Source organism: Erpetoichthys calabaricus, chromosome 10, assembly GCF_900747795.2.
Source record: "Erpetoichthys calabaricus chromosome 10, fErpCal1.3, whole genome shotgun sequence".
NCBI classification, from domain to species: Eukaryota; Metazoa; Chordata; class Cladistia; order Polypteriformes; family Polypteridae; genus Erpetoichthys; species Erpetoichthys calabaricus.
This window is the reverse complement of record NC_041403.2, coordinates 158,621,575-158,636,185: the sequence shown is the minus strand read 5'-3', so window position 1 is coordinate 158,636,185 and position 14,611 is coordinate 158,621,575. Positions and strand designations below refer to the sequence as shown.

The following is a 14,611-nucleotide window of genomic DNA, read 5'->3' as shown; positions in this document are numbered from 1 at the left end:
CTTTTCTTTGTAAAATTGTCGAGATGGTGGATTTCAACATGCTGTACATATTAGCGAGATCAGTCACACGAACACCACTCTCATATTTCCGCACAATTTCCTTCTTCATTTTGTTTGTGATTGCTTTCTTTACCTTCGTTACCTTCTCTTCCTTCCTTAGCAATTATCGAAAAAAATTATATAAATCACTGTAATGACCGAAATTACGTCCACAAACACGTATCTGGGCTCCGACTGACGCTTACAAATGCTCTCCGCTGTTCGTTTACAATCGAACAAGCTGATACACGTGACCGCATTCGGGTCGTAACGCAAAATGTTGGCTGTAAATCAAAACAAAAATTTTGGTCGTAAATCAAGTTGTTCGCATGTCAGGCCGGTCATATATCAAGGGTCGACTGCATATTAAATTGAAAACCGTCTATCATAATTGCAAAAATGTTCCAGGAAGCAAAACATTTGGGGAAAAAAAATGTGTGCCGTGTTACTAGAAAACGTATTTGGAGACTCCTAAGTGTGTGACTTTTCTTTTCAGTCTTGCCCGAGGACGTCTTGACTCTTGTATCACTCCAGCAGTTTACTCTGAGATCTTAGAACATCCATGATGCAGCCTTCGCTGGGCTCCCATCCCTTTTCACTTATCGAGACCCCTGAAAGACTGTTTAAGAGGTTTACACAAGAACTTTGGAAAACTGGAAAACATTTTTACTTGCTTTTACAAATCCAAATCAGTATGAAAAATGCAAGTAGTATAATCTGATGCTACACAAAGGTTTTTCCCTTGTAATTTTTAAAATGCGTAATGTGCTATTATATTATACGTCTGGATTCAGTGAGACTATTAATGTAGACGACACCTCAAGTGAAACTCTTCCTGTTTTGCACCTCATGGCCTTGTGTTAGGCTTTGTCACCGTGTAGTGAACTAAACAAACGGACTTTGACCCTTTTCCTGATAAATAAATACTGGCATATTACAATGGCTACTGATAATGCCTTGGCCAAGTAGCTCAAAATAATTCTTTATAGTCTTTTAAGAATTAATATGCAAATGCCACTAAGTGAAACAGGCTAACAGCCCATTTCCCTGCAGTGCTCATCCTGCTGTTTGCTGCCATGTTAGCTTTAAGCAGATTTGACTGAAATTGTTAACTTTAGAGCAGACTGATTAATAATTAATCTGTTGTTTGCATACTACGCTACTCTATCTCTAAAAAACTCATCCCTTAATGTTGATAAAGTTTAATGAAAGAAAAGAGGAGGTTCACTCTTTTCTACCTATGGCTTTATCACTACTATTATGATTCCTTATCTAATGCAGCAAATAAAATCACTGTGAGTATAAAGTCTTCAAAGTAATATCTGGTCCTGTGCACATGTAAGTACATCCCATGAAGTGTTTTTTCTTTTTAAATATATGTGGCCATATCAAAATTTGATCTTTATTCGAAACAGTATTTTTAGGTAAAGGTGATGTACTTGTAAACAAAAATAAAATGTTGATTTTAATGAAGAAAAAAAAAAATTAACCGATACAGTAAGCTACTTCCATCTGTGGAAAAAGTAAGACCCCACCCATCCCTCTTTGCCTCTAATGGCTGGCATTGGCCCCTCAAGTCGGCATTTCCTTTAACTGCCTAAAGGTCCCTGACATCGACTGGGAGAATGTTTTTCCCACTCCTCCATGCAGTTATTCCAGTTGTGTGACATTTGAGTGGTCTCTCTTGTGTGCTCAGTCCCTTTTATATCCCCCCAAAAGTACAAGGTACACTTTTGGTTGAACTTTGACTGTCTGTCTTGATGGTGTCATATTATCTTCAAGCACCCTCTGGTTAAATGAAGAATTCCTAGTGGATTCTGTAATGGTGAGCGGCCCAGGCCCTTATGCAGCAAAGAAACCCCATAGTTTCGTTGGCTTTCTTTAACATGCTGACTGGCACAGAGCGACTGGCATTCTGAATCAAAAGAGTTACCAAAATTATATCAGCAAAAGGTGACTACTTTGATGAGTCAAAGATTTGAATAACAGTTTGTACACTTAATGATTCCATGACTTATTTTTGCTTTGCGCCCTCACCCACCATACCACCACCATAACCTATCGTATACTTCCCCATGGGATTAATAAAGTTATCTATCTATCTATCTATCTATCTATCTATCTATCTATCTATCTATCTATCTATCTATCTATCTATCTATCTATCTATCTATCTATCTATCTATCTATCTATCTATCTATCTATCTATCTATCTATCTATCTATCTATCTATCTATCTATCAGGGTGAAAGGTTTAGATTCGTCAAAAACGTCAATCTCTGTTTTTCGACGAATCTCAACATTTTATGGTCCCCTGATACAGAAAATATCGATATCTCGATGATGGTAGTATTTCTGTCTGTCTTTGTGAGTGTGTGTCTGTGTGTCACAGTTTCTCGTTGACATTCTAGAGTTAGAACAGCTGAACAGAAAAGTACCAGATTCGAAACTCTAGCCTGTTATGAGATGACGATGTGCTGGTTAGCTTTTGAGCCAAATCGTGCAAGAGAAAGAGGCACTCTAGAAGAACCCTCAAATACTGTAATTCTGAAATTAATTATGAATTCTTTTTGTCAATTCCTATCGTAATCACCTATTTTATGATCAGAAAGATCAGCATCAGAGCGGTAAATGATTACTGAAATGTTAGAGAATAGTTCACGTGACTTGGTTCCTAGAGCGCAAAGCCTACTGACGCTCACGTCCACATTTTTTTTTCTTTGCCATTGTTTATTTGTTCACGCGAGTGTAATATTGTCCAAGTAGTGCTTCAGAAGGTGTAGTAACACACAGTCGGGTTTAAATCTGCTTTAAGACAGACAGAGGAGTTTTGAAGTAATCAACACAAGTTGGGACACCTGTGCAAATTGTTTGCTTCAGCTTGCAAGGCTTCATTTGTTTTCATTGTTGCAGAACATCTGTACGTTGTAACCTTTTAGTTGTTCCCTGAAGGAGGCCCATTTGTAATATTCAGAAATTTCCTTTTTTTAGTTTTTGCTATGCTAACATTAAAATTTAAACATCTGGGAGTTTCCTGCTTGCATTTTCACCATTTTAGATCATTCCTTGCATTTCAACTGATTAAATTTGAAGAAAAACTGAGAGAAAAGCCAAGCAAAATGACACCTTTTATTGGCTAACTAGAAAGATTACAATATGCAAGCTTTCGAGGCAACTCAGGCCCCTTCTTCAGGCAAGATGTAAACTTTCTAGTTAGCCAATAAAAGGTGTCATTTTGCTTGGCTTTTCTCTACATTCATAATGGCTAACACGGTACAACACCCTAGTACTAAAGAAAAACTGAGACACTCTAAAACTTTTCACTGGTAGTGCATGTCTACATATCTCTCTATTATAAAGACAAATCTTTGTGAGGGAGACTAGGGAGACGAGACGTGATCTTCGCGGAAGACAATTTGAAGTCCCGCGAGAGACACTTTAACTTGCTCCCAGCTCTTAAAACAACGACAAGAGACAAGGAAAACATGCAGCTTGCCAGCAGCAGAAACCCAGCAGATGATCTGACTGCTACTCCTTGCGTGCATTCAGCCGCCCTAACCTGCCCCCCAATCACAGCGCGAGCGGCAGAGACACGAAGTGGCAAAAGAACAGCTGCCGTACAGGCTTTAAAATGATCGACGGGCAGCGCAACAGCAGCAGAAAGCCAGCAGATGATCCGACGGCATCTCCTTAGCATGCGTTCAGCCGCCCCCCTTTCCCCCTTGACAACACGAGCAGCATTATACGTCTCTGCGAGAAAGAGATTTAACCACGCCCTGGGCTGGAAGTAAAGGACAAGTATTGTTTTAACAACGTCACGCGAGACAAGTCAGTGAGACATCATTTAAAACAAGTCCACGGACATCTAACCTAGCAGTTGTTGGATTGCTGTTGGCAGACTCGCTTCATGTGCTCCCAGCTCTTAAAACAACGACAAGCGGCAAGCAAAACACGCAGCTCGCCAGCAGCAGAAAGCCAGCAGATGATCCAATGGTATCTCCTTAGCGTGTCTCCCTTGACAAGCGAGCAACGTTATACGTCCTGCGAGAAAGAGATGTAACCACGCCTGGGGCCGGAAATAAAGGACAAGTATTATTTTCATTTTTACTTTAAAACTTTTGTAACAACAACACATATGTAACAATTCCCATGAAAATAACAATCTCTTTAAATTGTATATCCAGTTAACCAAACTCGTGGGTGGGCGAGCAGGGGGCAGAGCCCCCTAGTATTAAGAAAAGAAAAGTTACTTTTTCACATGACTGCATAATTCAGCCTTAATAAGCAGTTGAGATCCCAATTCAGAGCAAAGCACATGAAACGTAATGCTGCCGTCGGCCTCTTCCATTGAAACTAACCCAAAATTGCTGACCCCACTGACCGGCCCAGTGAGAATGGGTTAGTTGGTTCCCAAGGCCAATCAATGTCTTCTCTTACGCAGAGCCTCCAACACACTCACGTGACACACATGTGTGACAACTGAAGCCGTCAAGTTTGACATCCCCTCTGACTAGACGCTGCATAATGTGACGCTGTGTGAAAACAACAATAGTGAAATAAAAAATAACTGGTGTACGACATGTGAAGGAAAAATTAACTGCTTGCAAGCTACTTAGGGTTAATAGCTGACAAAGGCGTTTTGCTCTAATGGCAGGTTATTCACACAGGCGTCTGTCATAAGACAGGGTGCAGTATGCTGACCCAGGAAAATTTCCAGTTTCTTTAGGAACGCGTCTATTTGACACAGGAAAAATGACCTTTCCTTCTTTAGGGTCTATCTGACAAGTAAAAAAAAAACATAAGAACAGATGGCCCATTAGCGTAATAAAATAAAATGCTTAAGTAAATGATATTATGTTTTTTTTTTATAAATAAGGGGAAGGGGGAGGAAGAAGAAATGATTAAAAGCCAATAGAAAAAAAAATGTAACTTTGCTCTTCTGCCTTACAACGTAGAATCCAGGTACTCATCTGTGACTGAATAAAATTCGAATTGATTAAACTTGTCCTGTCTTCCTCGGGGGGGTTTCTTCCACAGACTCAAGTAACTCAATGCCACATTAAATGAACGAAAGTAGAAAAGAACGAAGACGTGCAAGTGATTAATCACTTGTTCTCAATGGGCTGAGAAGCAGTGGAGGTGTTTTTTTGGAAAAACGATTTCTCTTTTAGAATTAACACCGACTGTTGATGAAAAGCAAGCGAGTTTTTCCACGCTGACGTTCACTTTAGCGCAAGCACACGTATAACGCATTCACTCGTACACAGCTCGCTCTACATGAATACATACATTAAGGCCTGATGCGAGACGCAACAGCGGTTGTAAGATCGCACATTAGACATTGTGAAAGAATGAGTCTCAACACACTGAAAAAGGTTTGGGGCAGCCACCCGTATATTGTTCCTGGCTGCAAAAGGTTTAAATTGAACACAACGATGTTGCTAGTTTGAGTTCCCAGAGTGAACTGAATTAGTTTGGCAAGATGGAGATTTTATAGTCTGTGAACAGGAAGTGACGTCCGTCTGTGTGCCGAAACAAGAAGTGACGTCCGTCTGGGTGCCGGAATAGAAAGTGACGTCAGTCTGTGTGCCGGAATAGGAAGTGACGTCCGTCTGGGCGCCGAAACAGGAAGTGACGTCCGTCTGGGATGCTGGAACAGGAAGTGACGTCCGTCTGGGTGCCAGAATAGAAAGTGACGTCAGTCTGGGTGCCGGAATAGGAAGTGACGTCAGTCTTGGCGCCGAAACAGGAAGTGACGTCAGTCTGGGTGCTGGAACTGGGAGTGATATCAGTCTGGGCACCGTGACAGGAAGTGACGTCGGATCAGGCAGGTTTTCCCGTACTTGTTCTGCAGAAATAACAGATATAGGTTTAGAGCACCCCGCCACCCCCTGGCCCGGCGGGTAATCACCTCCACTTGGACCATTCAGCTCGCTCCTAGTCGCACGTGTGTGACAACTTAAATAAATGAAAGACCTGCCTGTCCTTTTTCCAGTTTTCTGCACCACCTCCACCCGATCAAAGCACCTTGAAGTCCCTACATTGATGGATTGAAGGCCAGAAGTCCACATGACCATCATCATCAAAATCTTCCATATGAAATCTGAAAACCATGAGGACTGATTGAGATCATTGATGTTAGGTAGAATGCCTAGATGGGGCTGTGCGGTCTCGTGACCTGGTACCCCTGCAGATTTTGTTTTATTTCTCCAGCTGTCTGGAGTTTCTTTTTTGTTTTTTTTCTCTGTCCTCCCCGGCCATCAGACCTTACTTTTATTCTGTGTTAATTAGTATTGCCTAATTTTATCCTTATATTTTGTCTTTTTTTTTCTCTTTCTTCATCCTGTAAAGCACTTTGAGCTACATCACTTGTATGAAAATGTGCTATAGAAATAAATGTTGTTGTTGTTGCTGTTGTGTGTGTATGGAGCAGTCCACTCTGCTCACGCTGTACCACAGCCACTAGATGGCGCTTGCATGCACTTTTACATTTTTTCAGCACTTGCATGCACCTCACTTCTCACTACAAAAGCTCTGTGTGCAGCAAACGCCGCCGTGCAACAAAGACAACGTGCTAATAACACAGATGAAGAGGATAAAACATCGATACGTAGCAAAAGCCGCGGCTTAACAACATGCAAGTGAAACACCTCCGCAACAGAGGCCAAGGCTTGAAGTTTTCAGTAAACACATTGTCTTTCTGGAAGCATTTTCTCGATTAAGAAGACTCGTATGCCAGCGATACGGCTAAGATATGGTATCGCTAGGGTCTTCTTACAAAAGCCAGTGGAGCAGCGAGCACATCCTCTGCACTGGGTAATTCTTAAGAGTCAGCTGGCACGACTCCAAGTTCACCAATATAGTAAAACCTCTGGGCAGTCATTGGGTTGTTTTTTTGTCCCAAAGACTACACGCAGCTAGTAGACAATATGTAACATCTGAGTAATACAGAGGTACCGGACTTATTCGCTCATCGACCCAGTAAAGCCTTAATGAATCGATGAGATGACGGTTGTCTTCCGGTCAGCACACCTCTCCTGTTAATCACAAATGGAATCTGATGTTGTCTTCCTTTCCCGCTTTGTGTTCCTGCAGGTGCCAACAGTGTAGGAATGATTGAAGGACTGAACAAGACCATCTTATCCAGCCTGCCTCGCAGCATTAGTCTGATTGAGGTGGAAAGTGTGCTGATGGGAGTGGCCTTCATCTCGATGTTGATGGTGAGACCCGTAACGTTTGTGCAGTTACCTGTAATGAAGTTCCTTCCCCTGATGGGTCCTGTCTTCTCCTTCGTCAGATATTGATTCTTTGTGGTTCAGCCTATCAGCCCACGGAGGAGATCGACCTCCGCAGCATCGGCTGGGGGAATATTTTTCAGCTGCCATTTAAACACATGCGAGATTACCGCCTGCGGCACCTTTTCCCCTTTTTCATCTACAGCGGATTTGAAGTTCTCTTTGCCTGCACTGGATTTGCCTTGGTATGTGACCGGTGCTTGCAGCCATACTGGCGGTGACTGTCATTATGATTATGCTTAACCTGATCTTCTCTCCTCTCGTTTCTAATCACAGGGCTATGGGGTCTGTGTTTTGGGCCTGGAGTCGTTTTCCAATATCATCATCACCTTTGGATTATCTGCCTCCGTCTTTTCATTGCTGTCTGTTTCTCTGCTGCGTCTCCGCCGCCATGTGATTCTCCTGAGTGGGGCCTTGGTGCACGTCATACTGATCATCATTCTCTTCATCTGGTCACCGTCTCGTGGGAAGGCGTTAAATGAGCCATTTATCCTCATCTTGGCGGCTCTGTGGGGCCTTGGAAGTGCACTGAACAAGACTGGACTGAGCAGTGCGTCATGGTCCATCTAGCTGGGTGACCCCCTTGTGTGTTCGTACCGCTTAGCTGTAGTGTGGGTCTGAGCCAGGCAGCATGCTTGTCCTTTCTGTTTGTCTTTTTCTGTTTATTTTACCTTTTGTGTTCTTGAGTGTGATAAATGTAAACCTACAGTGGGATTCAGAAAGTATTCTGCCTCCTTCATTTTTCTGCACGCGTTATTGGGCTGTAGGCATAATTTTAAAATGGTTAAATTTGCCATTTTTGTCAATCAGTCTAACCCATAACGACAAGGTGAAAGCATGTTTTCGGAAAGTTTTCCAGATTTATTGAGAATCAAAATATGAAATCTTTCCATCATAGAAGCAGTCAGACCCTTAATTCAGTGCTTTGCAGAAGCCCCTTCGGCAGCAGCTACGGCTTCAAGTCTTCTTGGGTAAATCTCTACAAGCTGTGTACACCTGGATTTGGGCAATTTATCCCATTCTTCCTGGCAGATCCTCTTACGCCTTGTTAGGGTGGATGGGGAAGCGTCTGTAATCTTCAGGTCTGTCCTCAGATTTTTATAGGGTTTTAAGTCTGGCCTTTGGCTGGTCTACTCAAGGACACTCGGAGACTTGTCCCAAGGCCACTATCCTTATATATCCTTCGCGTCATTGTCATCCTTATCATTCCGTTTTCTATAAGAACCTCTCTGTGTTTGGCCACATTCATCCTTCTCTCAATTCAGACTGGTCTTCCTGTCCCTGCTACTTAGATACCCAACCCCTAAGCATGATACTACCACCACCATGCTTCACCGTATAGATGGTATTAGGTAGCTGGTGAGCAGTTGCCTGGTCTTCAACAGACATGGTGTTTGAAGTTCTGCCCATAGCGTTCAGTGTTTGCCACATTAGACCAGAGAGTCTCTTTGTCCTCTTACTCTCAGGGTCCTTTGGACTGTCATATGCCATATGGCCTCCATAAACACCCGCTTGATGGAGTGCTGTTGAGAAGGTCCGGGTTCTCCCATCTCCGCAATTAACCATTGAAAGACCATTGGGTTCTTGGTGGTCTCCCTGTCCAAGGCCCACTTTGCCCGGTTACTGAGTATGGGAGGGAAGAGTCCTGATGGTTCCAAAGCCTTTCCACAGTTGTTTAGGCCACTGGTTCCAAAAGTCAATCCTGGGGGACCCCCTGTGGCTTCCATTTTTCATTGGACTCCTAGCCTCATTAAATGAGTCATTATTTTCCACTTTCTGTGTTTGGGGCCACTGTAGGAATTACAAAAGTAAGTTTGGTAGAGTTTTATTTAAATGTACTAAGCACTTATACGGAGTATATGTAGTTAGTGTTTTTCTTTTAATTAACAGTATTTTTGGCTTGATTTACATTCTTCTTTTCTGGTTATTTAATCGATTATTTACTAATTAGTGGGGATCTCAGTTGCTTTCATCATCCCGGGTGTCTGCTGTGCTTGTTGTTAATTATCACTGTTAGGGTTAAATGAAGGGAGCAAACTACACAGAAAAAGAGGGAAACAATAAAAGAAAGTTAAGCGTTTGTAGCTTTAGAAAAAACAGAAATATATCTAAACCAGTAACTGCCCACTGCACGATAACGTGACTTGAGAATTCCTAGTTCTCATCCTCTTTCTCTGTACGTTTACCATCTGTTTACTCAGAGGTTGATGCCCTTGCTGCTTCTTGAGCAGCTCTTCTTTTCTCCACCCTAGCGGCCCACTTCTCCTCTTCTTCCATTGACATCTTTTCGCATGAAAACTGATTAAGTCAGCATCCATCCATCCATTATCCAACCCGCTATATCTTAACTACAGGGTCACGGGGGTCTGCTGGAGCCAATCCCAGTCAACACAGGGCGCAAGGCAGGAAACAAAGCCTACCGCAGGGCGCACACACACACACCAAGCACAATTTAGGATCGCCAATGCATCTAACTGGCATGTCTTTGGACTGTGGGAGGAAACCCACGCAGACACGGGGAGAACATGCAAACTCCACGCAGGGAGGACCCGGAAAGCGAACCCGGGTCTCCTTACTGTGAGGCAGCAGCGCTACCCACTGCGCCACCGCGCCGCCCTTTAAGTCAGTGTCTGTGTTGCAATTATTTAGGATGTTTTCCTTAATTTTTCACTTAAGCTGGCACTTAAGTCTTCAATCTGCCTCAAGAATGATTTAAGATATGAAGAGGTAGGGGAAGTGATGGCAAAGGTGGTAGGGAATGAGAATGGCGCCCGTACGCATGCGCCACCCTGCTGACCACTGCCGAGAGTTGATTCTAAAATAAAATAAAATAAAAATAAAAAGCGAAATAAAAATCATCACCCCGAAAGTGGATAGTAGACGTCACGTAGTATGTGTGTACCAAATTTCAGGTCAAACGGTTTGCGAGCTACACGTGATTTAAAATCCTGGACAGACAAACGGACAGCTACGGTAACGTATTATATAAGAAGATGTCTTACAATTGTAGACATCATACTGCTGTGCTTTTCTGAATGCAGAATAAATTTAAATGCCAATTAAATGAGATCAGGTGTTATCGATTCTTATTACCGATTGTGAATCTAGTTGGAATAAAAACCTGCAGCCACTGGGGATCCCCAGGACCGAGTTTGGGAACCACTGGTTTAGGCCATTGTGCTCCTCGGACCCCTTCAGAGCTTTAGAAATACTTTAAACCCCTTGTCCTGCTCTATGCCTCACCACAATCTGATCACGGCGGTCTTCAGAGAGTCCCTTGGACTTCACGGTTTGGTTTTTGTCCTGACATACGGTGTGAAATGAGGGACCTTCTATTAGCAGGGACTCACGTGTCTTTCTAAACGGTGCTTGGTCCGTTCAGTTTGCCGCAGGTGGACTCCAGTCGCGTTCTACAAACATCTCAAGGAGAATTAAAACAAACGGGATGATCTGACCACAATATGACGTGCCACAGCCAACGATCTGAACACTTATAAGAATGAGAAATTTCAGTTTTTGCTTTTTAATAAATTTGCAGACCTTTCTGCGGTTGTGTTTACACTTTATCCTTATGGGTTATTGAGTGTAGATGTTTGGGCAAAAATGGCAAATGTATTATTTTAAAATTAATTCTAAATCATAATAAAGTGTGCAGAAAGTGAAGGAGTCGGAAGACTTTCTGAATCCACTGTAGTCTTGTCATGTGCCTATCGGTAGCTTTCATTTGATTGAGCTAGAAAGTGCCTTGGTGGGCCCTTAGCTGCCATCCCACCAGGGACGTCTTTCCAGCATCACAGGCCTCCGGGGAAAGTAGTGCGCTGGGGTCCCTGTTTTGATAGCAAAACAGTAACAGTCATAGGCATCAGAAACATCGTGGAGCCCCCAGCCAGTGCCCATAAGTTAATATGGCCCTGCATCCCACCACTGATATACAGAAAAATGTGGTACCTAAAAGCAGTGACTGAGTTGATTTTGAAAACTGGTCATCCAAAAGCAGAGTACAGGAGTAGACAGTCTACAGCGGTTAAACGTGTAGGTCCACCAGCACGGCTGCCGATTCAAGCGGCTATTTTGTTAAAACAAGGAGTCCTACAGGTGTGTTCTGTGGCTGAGCGAGCTGCAGAGCTCCAGCGTATCGCAGAGAGTCCTAGAATGTCCCCTCCATGCTCTGTTGAACATCAGGCTCACATTTGAGGAAGGTGATGGCTCTGAGGTTTTCAGGAATTGCCTGTTGGAAACTGTGCACCAGGAGATCAGTCACAAATTGGTGGGGTGGTCTCCTTGATGTGCCTTTCGTTGCTGTGATCAGAGAAGGCCCCCGGTGTATATCAACAAATGATATAATTAAGGCCAGGGGGTTCCAAACTCTTGCATGGAAATGTAATCTGCTCCACTTCCTTAGGTAGCTTGGCCCTCGATGTCCCGGTGTTGAAGCTTTGAGTAATTCCTGCCATGGACTGGCCCCACTTTTTTGCCTGTTTTCATGGCCACTATCCTCCCTGTAGTTCCATATTCTAGGGTGGTGTGCTGGTTTGATGGAAGCCCTTGAAGGTGTAGTTAGTCTTGGAAACTTACAGATGACTTTGTGCATGTCAGTCTCATCTACAGTAATGTCCATTTCTGTCGGCAGCTCTTCTTGGAATGCTGTATGAAGATAAAGAACGGCAAGACTTCATATTCACCATTTACCACTGGTGGCAAGCCATGGCGATCTTTGTGGTGTACCTTTGGGCTGGACTACCAATGAAGGTAAAGTGACATTGCGACTTGTAATGGATTGTTCTAGAAAGCTGAGTGGGACTTGATTGGATCTAATAGGCACTTTGATGTATTTGATGGGGTGGGGAGTTGATGGCTGAACCCTGGCACGAGCCAGTTGAATTGTCTGATAATTTCACTGTACAGTCGTGACCAAAGTTTGCTGCCTCAGTTTTTATGATGGCAATTTGCATCTACTCCAGAATGTTCTGAGGAGTGAGCAGATGAATTGCAAATAATTGCAAAGTCCCTCTTTGCCATGAAAATGAACTTCATCCTAAAAAACCACGGCACATCAGCCCTGCCACAAAAGGACCTGCTGACATCATTTCAGTGTTCCTCTTATTCACATGGGTGAGAGTGTCGACGAGGACAAGGCTGGAGATCACTCTGTCATGCTGACTGAGTTAGAATAGAGAGGTGAAGAAGGCGTCAGGGTGCCCAAGAAAGTCCAGCAAGTGCCAGGACTGTCTCCTAAAGTTGATCTGGGCACCACCAGTGCAGAACTTGCTCAGGAATGGCAGCAGGTAGGTGTGAGTGAGGCGAAGACTTTTGGAGGATGGCCTGGTGGGTGTCAAGAAGGGCAGCAAAGTAGTCAAGAAAAACATCAGGGACAGACTGATATTCTGCAGAAGATGTAGGGATTCGACCGCTGAGGGAAAATCATTTTCTCTGATGAATCCCCTTTACGATTCTTTGGGGCATCCGGAAAACAGAAAAGGTGAGCAGCACTACCATCAGCCCCCTGCGTCAGGCCAACAGTAAAGCATCCCGAGACCATTCATATGTGGGGTTCCTTCTCAGCCAAGGCAGTGGGCTCACTCACAATTTGGCCTAAGAACACAGCCATGAATAAAGAATGGGACCCAAACATCCTCCGAGAGCAACTTCTCCCAACCATCCAAGAACAGTTTGGTGACCAGCAATGTATTTTCCATCATGATGGAGCCCCAGGCCATACAGCAAAAGTGGGAACTAAGTGGCTTGGGGAACAAAACATCAAAATTTGGGGTCCATGTCCAGGAACCTCCCCAGACCTTAATCCCATTGAGAGGCAGGTGGACAAACAAAAACCCACAAATTCTGAGAAACTCCAAGCATTGATTAGGCAAGAATGGGCTGCCATCAGTCAGGAGTTGGCCCAGAAGTTGACTGACAGCACGCCAGGGCAAATTGCAGAGGTCTTGGAAAAAAAAGAAGGGTCAACACTGCAAATATTGACTCTTTGCATAAACTTAATGTCATTGTCAATAACAGCCTTCGAAACTTATGAAATGCTTGTAATTCTACGTACCTTCAGAATACCATAGAAACATCTGACAAAAAGATCTAAAAACACTGAAGCAGCAGACTTTGTGAAAAGCAACACTTGTATCATTCTCAAAACTTTTGGCCACGACTGTAGCTGTCTTTGCATTCTCCTGTAGGCAAAGTTGTCCATCATGCTGGTGACGCTGATAATCTCCTCACTTTCCTACTGGTGGATGGAGCGTCGCCTGGCACAGAGAGATCCTTTCCGCATTCCCCGCATCCCTCGGCCAAAGCACAAGGTTCTTCTTCCCTTCTTGTCTTAGAGAGTTGCATGCATTCGGATCTAAACACTCGAGTAACAAACACACTGTTGTCTCAACAGGTCAAAGGTTATCGGTACATGGAGGAAGAGAACTCCGATGAATCGGACTCGGAGAAAGATGGAGAGAAGGAAGGAGATGATGGTGACACCAGTTCACTTGTGGGTGGAGAAGAAGGCGGAGGAGGCCTCGAAGGACAAGATGGCCACAAACGCAGGAAAGTCGCCGCTTACGAGCAGGCCCAGGAGACCGAGGAGCAAGAGGAGGCCGCTGTGGCCTAACTTGAAATTGACTGCACCCGATACCTTTCAGGCTCCACGTCGAATCTTCAAAATGACGATTTAACCCTTGTCTCTGTTTGGACCAGGCAAGCCAACTGGTCCAAAAGAAAATGCTTGAATGCAAACTTATTTTAATTTTGATGAGACGTAACTGTGCCTTACATTATGAAGAATTTTGCATCTGGAGGTTTTGTATTTTTTTTTTTTTTGTTAAAGAAATTTGGTATAAAGGTAACACGGGAAAGAGCTAAACAAACACTGCTAGTTTCGCTTTGCATCTAACGATCACTGAAGTTGTTTTCTCGTCTTCATGAATCTGTGACGGTGGGGAGTCGATGAATTTCTTCATACTATGGAAGACATCGAGCTCACCTGGGCAGTTCCACTGGTGCTGCTTGTCATTGCAGCTCACCAGACTTTGAGATGGATGCCTTTTCTCGTCATCACCTTTCGTGGACAGGACACTTGGCTGCCAGTTGTTCAGGTCGGATCTCTTTCGGTACATCGCCAAATAGACTCCTGCTGGCCATTGGGACCAAATTAAATGGGTAGAATTTGTCAGTGCCATGTTGGGTGGTCTCCTTCTAACCAGGAGGTTTTCATGCTCTCTCTCTCTCTCTCTCTCTCTCTCTCTCTCTCTCTTTTTTTAAGAAAAATTCAATTAAA

At 43.7% G+C, this 14,611-nt stretch overlaps 1 protein-coding gene across 2 annotated transcripts in view; it reads left to right on the top strand.

The window, feature by feature from the left end:
• The window catches only part of unc93b1 (unc-93 homolog B1, TLR signaling regulator), a 56,350-nt gene extending 42,203 nt beyond the window's left edge, over positions 1 to 14,147 (top strand). For both annotated transcript variants that reach the window (XM_028812228.2, XM_051932566.1), the window contains 6 exons: positions 7,136 to 7,260; positions 7,338 to 7,520; positions 7,612 to 7,885; positions 11,966 to 12,084; positions 13,521 to 13,643; positions 13,727 to 14,147. In XM_028812228.2, the coding sequence (XP_028668061.2) occupies positions 7,136 to 7,260; positions 7,338 to 7,520; positions 7,612 to 7,885; positions 11,966 to 12,084; positions 13,521 to 13,643; positions 13,727 to 13,945 (1,043 nt within the window). In that variant the 3' untranslated portion in view covers positions 13,946 to 14,147. The remainder of the gene's footprint in view (positions 1 to 7,135; positions 7,261 to 7,337; positions 7,521 to 7,611; positions 7,886 to 11,965; positions 12,085 to 13,520; positions 13,644 to 13,726) is intronic.
• The last annotated feature ends 464 nt before the right edge of the window (positions 14,148 to 14,611 follow it).